Source organism: Leptonotus elevatus, chromosome 2 (genome assembly GCF_054856555.1).
Source record: "Leptonotus elevatus isolate MCC_2025b chromosome 2, RoL_Lele_1.0, whole genome shotgun sequence".
Taxonomy (NCBI): Eukaryota; Metazoa; Chordata; class Actinopteri; order Syngnathiformes; family Syngnathidae; genus Leptonotus; species Leptonotus elevatus.
In genome coordinates, this window is record NC_141240.1 from 33,165,994 (window position 1) to 33,176,349 (window position 10,356).

A 10,356-nucleotide genomic window follows, 5' to 3' on the forward strand; every position below is an offset into this window, starting at 1 on the left:
CGAGTAAACGAGAGGGTCTGTCATCATTTTACTCTCGATTCCCCCAGCAGACTGTGTAAAATTAGTCACACTCAGTTGCGGAATTAACAACCATCTGAAGGAATATCACGTTCCAATTCCATTCCATCCGCACCTCCCTTCCATCGCGTATGTGTGCTTGTTTACAGACGACTCTTCCACCAAGAGGGTAGAAATAGCAAATGTGATTGGCAGCTCTGCCCTTACCGCCCCCATGTGGTGGAAGGTGGTACAAATTCATAGCGCTCCTACACATGATCAGGGTATTTACAGTATATTTGACTGCTAATCTTTTTAAGCATGCTGCGACGCGTACATCCGGAGCAGTTCACAGCCAATATTTATCTAACAAAAACTTTAGTAAAGGGGGGCAGCCAGCACCTAACAATTGTTTTACAGGAATACATTAATCTGTGGATTTTTGAATGAATAGCCCCCCAAAAATATTTTCCATCCCTTTGCTCAAATACTTATTTCATATTGGCAGTGCAGAAAATGCAGATAAAAACAAAACAAAAACAAAAAACACGGATCCTGATTCAGCTACACTGGTTTAGTCCATAACATGTCAGAAAATTAGTAAAAAGTTTTTTTTCCTAAATATTATATTTTTCCAAAATAAAAGCAGCAGTTTGCAAATTAATAATTTATATTCAACAAACCGATCAGTCGATGAGACGATTTGGACAATTTCAATTTGAACACAATCTTTCAACAATTACTGAATATTCTAATTAATTTGATAACCGAATAGTTGTCAATTAAATGTTGCATCCCAACTTCAACTAAATAGATCACGCCCACTGATATGCTGATTATTTAAATATGCACATCGAGAAAGACTTTTGCTACCAACCAATCGGAGGGCAGAAAAATATGACTGTGGGGCGGTCAGCCATTTTGAAATCCGACTTGTTTAACAACAGTCCCACTGCTAATATAGTTTAGGTTACATGGGCCAGCACTACTGATTCACGGGGGCCTGTGGGCAGATTCTACTGACATGGCAACACAAGAGACTGAAATTTGGCTGGATAAACAACATTTAACATCCATGTACGCACTTGGGAGCAGAGCAACCAAGAGAAACACGACCAAATGCGGACAAACTGTTGGGAATAAACTAATGCAAAATCACTGACCAAAAAATATATAAATCTGTTTTGCTAATGTTTTCATTGTGGAACTAACAAAGGTTCTTACCTGACGGTAAACACAGGAATTTTGTTAGCATTTTAAATTCTTTGTTTGCAGCCAATAAAAACACAAAACAACAAAGACGCAAAATAAAGTATGGTCCAATTTGAGATTTTATTATTGTAAAATTACGTCCCGAAATTAAGGGAAAAATACAATTCAACCACAAGTGCACAGAAATTAAGGGCGTGGCATCAATATTGAACATCTGTACACAGCAGGAGCGGGGGGGGGGGGGGTGTAGGGGGACTCACCAGCAGTAGCAAAATGTGCACTGGCTGTAAGATGACAAGTTGAACATGTACGCTCATGAGTTCAAAGCTTGTAAAAGAACGTCAGGAAATCTCAAACACCTGTCAAAAGATAACTTAAAATCATATTTCACACATTTGTACAAAGCATTTATTGAATAACACTGATGAATGGAAAGGACTGCTAGCAATTATTGACAACATTACGATTCAAAACTGAGGCCAAACCACATTTCATCACAAACACTAATAAAAGCTCCATTGGGTACGTGATGCTGTTGTGATATATTTCTCTTGCTGTAGAAATGTTCCAGTGAACTGACTGATACATTTATTTAGGCCGATGCAGATTCCAATTTGGCAGGAAAAAAAAAACCTGATAACTGACTGACTGGCTGATTAATTGAATGAAACTTTTTTTTTTGGTCTCTTAATGTTTAAAATAAATGACTGTACAGGCAGAACATTTGACTTTGTCTTTTAGTATTTGTTTAATTTGAAACAGTGGAATTTCCAAGTCCAAAAACATGCAAAAAGCACAAACTGATTAAATTAGCTTTTGAGTCAGGCCATCAACATAGGCAGTACATAAGCAACCAAAGAGCCCTTGAAGTTTAAAAATCACTTTCAATTTCTTCTACGTTACTTTAAGGCCGATACATCGTCATTTTAAAAAATAAAATCGAGATTATCAAAGGCTGTTGTTCTTATGTTCTGTTGCATCCAAATGTTTTTGTGAGTTGTAATTTTGCACAAGTGGCAGAATGCCGGATGGGTGGTTTACAACGAGACATGTTTACAAAATTATGAATGTTAAATTTATGTTAAAACTGATGTAGAATCAGGAATTATTTTGGAATAAATTATACCTTTAAATAAATGTTTGTTGAGTTTATTAGATTCAAATCTATTAAAATCATAACCAACTGAGATAAAAAAAATAAAAATTAGATTTAATTTTTGGGCCATATCGACCAGCCCTAACATACTCCATTATTGTCTTCACCTTGAAATAATGACTTCTAAATAAAAAACGGACCCGTTTTTCACACGTGGTGAAATATGCTATTTTAAAGAGAGTCACATTTGAAATGTATGATGTACAGAGAGAGTTGCCGCAGAAAAATGTTGCTGTCAAAGCAGTGTCACGCTCAGGAGCTTGCGCAGCTCCAGTGTTACACGGTAGTCCGCCATTGTTGTTGTAAATGTTGGCGCTCAGCCACATGGCAACTAGATACATACACGGACGTCGTGATTCCGCATGACACTTAACAACATTTACTGTTCGATGAGAAATTCTGAATACATCGGCATTTACTTGTCAAAACTCTGGCCGGTTAAGATTATTCGGAGACCGGCTAAAATCATGAATCGGTTAGGAGCTGACTACGTTCCTGACAGTATATCAAGCAACGTCACTGCACAAAACAAAAGGACGAGAGGGGAAGGAGCAGCTAGTGCAGAAACTACACGCAACATCAGTTATTATGTACAACAGCAAGTCTGCAGTCCGTTGGCGCTCCAACATGACAGCTGGCTCAGTTACAGTTCATAAATAGTTCCACGAGATTGACGCATTGTCGAAACTCTGGTTCAATAGCAACATTTCTTAAAAAAAAAAAAAAAAAAGGACAATCGGCTTGGCCACTTCAACTTGGGGAGTTTGCAAAAATGGCCACTCAAAATCCCTTTGGAGAGATTCGGGAATGTGCGGAAGATTGCAAACTGATTAACTGCATTTGCAATCTTTTGTCATTCCTTTACTTACTTACTGGAATTAGCAACATGACAAGCAAAAAAACAAAAAGGTGTTGTTTTCCTCATGCATTTCTGAAATTTGCAATGGCCTGGTTAGGCCAGATCCAAAGCACTTCGGGTGGCTCAACACTGTCCGGGTCACTCCTAATGTAGAAGCATTGTGCTAAATCTTTTTAAATGTTACTGCACACGTCCTTTTAATAAACTAAACTCAAACCCGGATGAATCTGATCTAATAATAATAATATTTCAATTTGTATATATTTAAAAATGAAAACTGCATTATTTCAAATTGCACAAATTGATGATGATTCAGTTACTGGCTTAGTCTAACATCTGTCCAAAAAATGGGCAAAAATACTGATAGTAAATCGAAACCAGCTGCTTTCATGAAAGACGACAAATGAGAGAAAATCTATTGCTTGAAAGGCTGAATTTTGAAGGATTTGGACAAGGTTAATTAAGTAAATGGCTCTGAATGATAAATACAATTAATTGTTGCACCTCTAGCAAAAAAGGAACATTATTGGTGAGAAAAGCAGAGCAGAACACGTAGTTGTGAATTCATTTGTTATGACTTGAGCCGAGTTTGAAGTGACCATTCCGTGATTTTATTTTATTTTTTTAGAAGACTCCCACTTGTCAGGTTGCTAATTCCAAGAGGTTTGTGACACAATTGACATAAAAGCTACTTTTGCTCTACTCGACCCGTCTTCTCCCTGTCGCAGTCAGACCGACGCATTTGCTTTACATGAGAACATTTGAAGGTGAGCATCGTGGGCTAATTTGTGAGAAGTCTCTCACTTCGTTTGGGCGGCGGATGCGGCTCATCTTGTCTGCGTGGCGTGCAATCGGCGGGTCCAAGTCGGCCAGGGCCCTCAAATCAAGGCTGGGTCGCAATACGGGCGAGCGGGCCTCGCCGGTATTGCGAGTCATCCCGTCATCCTGAGCGCCCGGGCCGTCGAGCGTGGGCTTCAGGTAGCTTCTCAGTTCTTGGGTGAAGAAGGCGTGCGGCATGTTCTGGTGTCGGTGGGGGCACGTCCGTTGCGCGTCGTGTACCGGAGGGTCAGAAAGGGCCATCAAGCGCAGGGACAGACTATAGGAAAGCGCTCGGGTTTGCTCGCGGGTCCTTCTGGTTCCTGTAGCGCACTGCCAGCCAAACTCCCAAAATCTGGAGGAGCACATTCATCAAAGTGACGGGAGGTTTAAGCCATACAGCCAAAGATCAACTGTCGTTTGGGGATGGGGTGGTGGGGGGGGGTTCTTGATTTATTTTAGCTGGTAAACTGTTTAAATGCTGAAAAATGCACCTCCATATTAGTTAATTGGACTATTTGATGGAACGGCCGCATCCAGCTTGGCTGCTAATCACAAAAGTGACATCACGAGTGTGTCAACTTGCTGGTCTTCTCACGGCCAAATGGTAAATGGACTGCATTTATATAGCACTTTAACTACACCATATGGTGCCCAAAGCACTTCACAATTAACACTGCCCTTGACAGCTATCGACGTCAAAAATTAATTTGAACTATTTCTATTAGTAGAACATTTTTTTCCATTTTTGTTAACAAGAGTATAGAAACCTAGAAATTACTTTTTTGTATATTTAGAACAGATATAAAATTTGTGAGTAATCGTGAGTTAACTAGTAAAGTAATGCAACTAATTACGATTACAAATTGCCCGATGCCCCTAATTTTTAATAATCTTTTCTTTTTAAATTTTAATAATATTTTTTTTAAAGAAAAGATTATTAAAAATTAGGGGCGTCAGGCGATTCATATTTTTAATCGTAATTAATTGCATGACTTCACTAATTAACTCACGATTAATCACAAATTTTATATCTGTTCTAATACAATTATTATTATTTTTTTAACAAAAGTGGGAAAAAATGTTAAACGAATTAATTTTTTACGTCTATAGCCGTCAATGGCAGTGAATGAGTTAAGCCTCACATTCACACACACACACACACACACTCATACACTAGTGGTCGACTGCTGCCATGCAAAGCGCTGCCAGGTCCACTGGGAGCAAATCGGGGTTCAAGGACACTGACATGGTCACCAGGGGTGAGGATCGAACCCACAACCTTACAGATGGGAGACGACCACTCCGCCCGAAAATGCTCATACCACAACAACAAAAAAAAAAAAGGAGTCCATACTGTATAGCAACATTTTGGACAAACAACTGTTTGGAGTGCGCACACTGCCATGAAAGGGAGAATTAAGCAGACCTTGCTAGCCGGTGTGTGGTGTCAGATTTTTATACAGACAACCAATTCCTGACCGAAATAATTTACTTATATAATCAAGTCAAGTCATAGTATGTATCATTGTAACACGTCGTACCAAATTCAAAATAAAACCCTAACCACATAATTCTGTCCGTATATTATTGGTTGGGCTTTTATTTTGAAGTTGGCCCTCGCAGCGTGCTGGACTTTACAGATTTTAAATTGAATCCAATATTAAGAAGAAGAAAAGGAACGACCGACAAAGAACGCATCATGGAAGAGGACACAAGATGTGAGTACCAGGCCCAAACATATTCATTTGAAACAAAAGGAATGACGGCACATTTTAAGCATGCTGGAGTCGGCGAGAGATTCGGCGCCGCTCACCTCAGTGAAGCTGAAGAAGAGCCCGACGCCTCCGAGGATCTTGAGTGCCTCGCTGGCGTGGTGCAGCATCATATCCCCGCAGGAGTAGCATGAATTCGGCTTTGTCTTCGCGCATAACTGCAGTCCAAGACACACACACACAAAAAAAAAAGCATACAAGGTCTTTAGTCTGCAGTGCTGCGAATCCGCAAGCTGTCAACTGAGCTCGAATGTGGCCTACTTACTCGGCTCAAACTATTGGGACAAACTGACTAACTAAAAGCATGGACACGCATGGTCTTCATCTGCTCACACTATTCATCAACCAACGTTATCACGTTCAAGTTGTGCGTTCAGGTGAGTCGAGGGTGACTTACGGCAGGACAGTCATTCCAATCCTGATCAAACTGCTCTTGGTTGCCGGTGACGTTGAACAGCCCGCAGCAGTTGAGCTGACTCTCCAAGTCCATCTTGGTGTTTATTTCCAACATTCCCCATGTCGAATTCAGAAGTCCTTCCTGTAAAAGCACATCAAGGATTCTTAGCCACGTGTCTCCTGACAGTCGTAGAAGAATTCATTAATAGTGTCTTCAACTTAATATTTTTGCACAACTGGGAGAGCAGTACTAAAATTAAAAATGGTGAGAACACACTAAAATGGTTTCCATTTTCAAATTTCCACCATTCATGCAAGTATCATCACTAAATGTGAATATTCTGTTATTCAATTAGAAAAGTGAATGCCATTCATATACTGTATAGGTGACAGATTAATTAAATACACAAAAACACTATTCAGAAGATCAATTTCTGTAGCAGTGACCATTTTGATTGTGTATGTAATATTCACATTTCTTGATATTGCAAAAAGAAGAAAAAAAAAGGCAAAATTCCAAAGTCAAAAGGAACAAAGTTTGACAAAAAAGTTGGGGTTTGCTTGGCTTTTGGAGACATTTCAGAACAAACCTCAAATGCAAGGTGGATCCATGAATATTTCCACAATGGTCCAATTATAATTATTAAGTAATGAAGTTGACCTGTAAATGTTATTGTGCATTTTAGGTTAAGCCAAAACGAGAGAGACGAAAGGACGCGTGGGCGAAAAGACGTATTGATAGTAAAGACGGAACCCACCTGCTGGCCACGGTTCATCGCCAGGCAGGAACAGGACACTCCGAATTGAAAGAGGAAGACGATGAAAAGTATGACCATGTACTAGCAAGCCGGGCGTTAAAGAAAGTACAGCACATGACTACATTGAGGCCGATTTCAATTTGCAAAGGATACAAAGAAAAGCATGACTTGGTGGTGGTGCATGGCTCCGACGAGGCCCACGATGGCGATGAGCAGGAGGAACACGCCCACGGCGATCACACCGCCGATGATGTGGATGCTGGACACCAGTCCGAATCCCTTCCCCCATGCCGCCACGCCGATCAGCAGCAGGCCCACCAGCTGGACATCACATGAAGGGAGCAACTTAGCAGCAGCGACGATTACGAAGATGGGACGCTCAGCCATTTCATCAGTTAGTCAATACTGACACTTTCAAACAGACGGTCAACAGTTTAAGCAAATAATCAACCATACATTTTGGAGATAACATTTTCTGTTATATCCACCCTTTCAATTTTTTCCCCAAAGTTGACTATGGCTATTTTATTGCAGTTGCTCTGTATAATTGGCTATGTATTTATCCTTGTAGGTTGTTGAAACAGTGCAAACCTTCAAATATTTGACAGTTAAGTGAACGTCTCTGAAAATACAGATTTGACCTTCACACTGACTCTGTCTTTTTGGAAGATAAAGCTGTTTTAGTGTCAAGCTGCAGATTTTACAGTGTGTGTATTCAGCACATACTGAGAGTCTTTAACATTGGATTTAATCTGTGTAGGTGTGAGGTCAAGCAAAACAGTATCGTTGAGATGCCGGTAGGTAAAATTGTGGGGGAAAAAGAGCAACTTCTGGCCCACATTTGCACTGACATGATAGCCGTGTTTCCACCGCAGGAATTTCGGGGTAAATTTAAGGGGCCAGCCCCGCATGTGCGCGTCTCCACTGCAGGAGCCTTCCCAACCGGGCCACATTTACAGGAACTTACGGGGACGAACTCGAGGGTAGGTACTCCGCCGGACCGATAAACTCTCGATCGAGCTTTTGTGCCGATTGGCTAAAAATGATCTTACCTTCATGCGCGATGATGATGCATTCTCGGCTTAGGTCTCTTCCACCAAAACAATTCCCTTAATAATCCTTTGCCTATTTTTGTTCCACTCTACTGTTAGCCTTTTTAAATTTCTTCATCTAGACGCAGTCTCCTCTCACTTAAACCATCCATCCCAAGAACATTAAAAAAAAGCAGAGAAAAACAGCAACCACCTAAAGTTTTTCTCTTTCCTAGTTGTGATTATTGCCGTGCGGTACTTGGGTCGTACTAGCGCAGTGGAGACACAGCCACAAGCGGGCCGGCTGAGAGGACGGTTCCTGTGAAAGTCCCTACCCCCATCCCCATACCCGAACGTCCTGTGGTGGAAACACGGCTGATGAGGTGGAAAGCTCACACAATCCTGGCAGATGACTCTCATCCTCTCTCCTTCCAGTTTGAGCTTCTCAGGCCTAACCTTCTCTGGCCATACGTTTTTTTATTGTTTTTTTTATACAAAATGACATTGCGATCCTAAATGGCGTAACATTTCCACACGTACAATTATTCATTATGTTAGGGAAAACATCTGCATTTTTTTCCTGAGAGCTGAGTATTATTCATACAGCAGCCTTCCCGAATCAGCATGTCATCATCATCATCGCTCCTTTTTCTTGTGCATGTGTATGAGCGAGTTTGTGCTCTATAATTAAAAAACATCTGCATTTTAATGGCACTACTTTTCATCATGTGAACAGTTTTCAGAACAAAATGAAACTTTAAAACGAATGGATTACATTTCAGAATAAATGTTAATTAAAAAAAAATTTTTTTTAAATGTACCCACTGCTAATTGAATAAATATGCTGGTATCTTGCTGGTGGCAGTTCAATGAAGTCTGGTTGAGATAATTGCCCCATTAGATCTGTGGCAGAACCCACAGTTTAAATGTCAATACCGCCGCAGCCAACTCAACTTTATTTATATAACAATTACAGAAAATACCAACTATCAGTTTAATTTAATAGTGGCAGTCAAAATTGTGACCACAATTAAAATTTAATTAATTGTACTTATCTATAAATTATTTCCAATTTTACTCAATGTTTATAATAGGTTTTATGTATGTCCACATCTGTATTTTGATGCTTTCCATTCCTATCCTATCCGCTGGTTAGATTTGGCCCTAAAGTAAGTACAGTATTACATTTTCAAATGATTAAATCAATGTAACACACTGAGCAGCAATAGTTGTCCAATAATGAACGTACTACTAAGAATATTGAGCTAAAAGTGTACAGGACTGATGAAGCAGCTGTGGCCTCATCGAAGAAGACGAACAAGGGCCTGTGGGGTGCGTTGGTCTCCTGATTTGTCACGATGACGTCATCTACAATGTGGCTACTTGCTACCCGGCCATCTACATACATTCAGGACTTGCTACTAACATATCTACTTGGAATATATAGTTGTCGGGGGAGCGCACATACCCGTGTTGGCCTGAGAACCGGAGGCGTGTAGAAACAAAAATGTTAAATCAGAATATTTCTTCTGAGTTGCGGCTAAACTGCTAGCCGGGCTATGCTAGGCTAAGCTAGGCTAGATGCTAAGTACGCTAGCAATGAGAAAGTTAGCGCCGTGATTGATTCGTAACACTCACCATATAGACAACGTTCAAGGAGCACAGCGCATTTTTGGAACACGTGAAGCCACCGCAAACCATCGCGACTATCTTGGCTCGGCCGGGCGACCGATTAAATTCTAAATGGAAGAAGCAAACGACGGCTGTTTTGTTGTCGGCTCCTCTTCAGATGCCAGACAAGAGGGCGTATGTGGGGGAACATGACGTAGTCCCCACGCGTGACGTCAACACGTGACCATATGCAAACTTCCTCTTCCTGTTTAGGTACGGCGCGCTCTTCCTGTTTAGTGTTTTTATTCTATTTCCAAACGAAAGGCATGAAATATATTGTGTCCCAAAAATAGGTATACATTTAATTGTTTTTCGTTTTATTACATGTACACACAGTTTAATACAGAATTGCCACCAGCAAGGCAAGTTTTTCATGTAATGTTTAGTTTTTAAAGTTAGCTTTAAAAACAAGGCTTCTGGGCATTAGGGTTTTATATTTATGGTTTGAAATCAAAATGAACTCAACACTATAAACATTAACGAACCACAGACAACAAACTGCAAGTGGCACACCATGCAGATATAAGGATAAAAATCAAGGTTTCAAGCCAGGGTAGGGATTTAAACAACGAATAATGTTTCAACTTGTGGTTTTGAGGCAAGAGTTGAGGTTTCAGGGAAGGTTTACAAAGTAAGATTTTAAGACAGGATTAGATTTAGTAGGATTTCAAGCTTGGGTTTATAG

At 40.3% G+C, this 10,356-nt stretch overlaps 1 protein-coding gene across 1 annotated transcript; it reads right to left on the minus strand.

Annotated features, from left to right (window-relative positions):
• Positions 1-1,310: 1,310 nt before the first annotated feature.
• tspan31 (tetraspanin 31) lies at positions 1,311-9,831 on the minus strand. The gene is made up of 6 exons (XM_086069633.1): positions 9,639-9,831; positions 7,123-7,290; positions 6,970-7,050; positions 6,213-6,353; positions 5,857-5,973; positions 1,311-4,395 (listed from the first exon to the last, which is right to left on the minus strand). Exons 1-6 carry the CDS (start codon positions 9,699-9,701, stop codon positions 4,321-4,323), a joined length of 645 nt encoding a protein of 214 aa, XP_085925759.1. The 5' UTR covers positions 9,702-9,831; the 3' UTR covers positions 1,311-4,320.
• Positions 9,832-10,356: the final 525 nt, after the last annotated feature.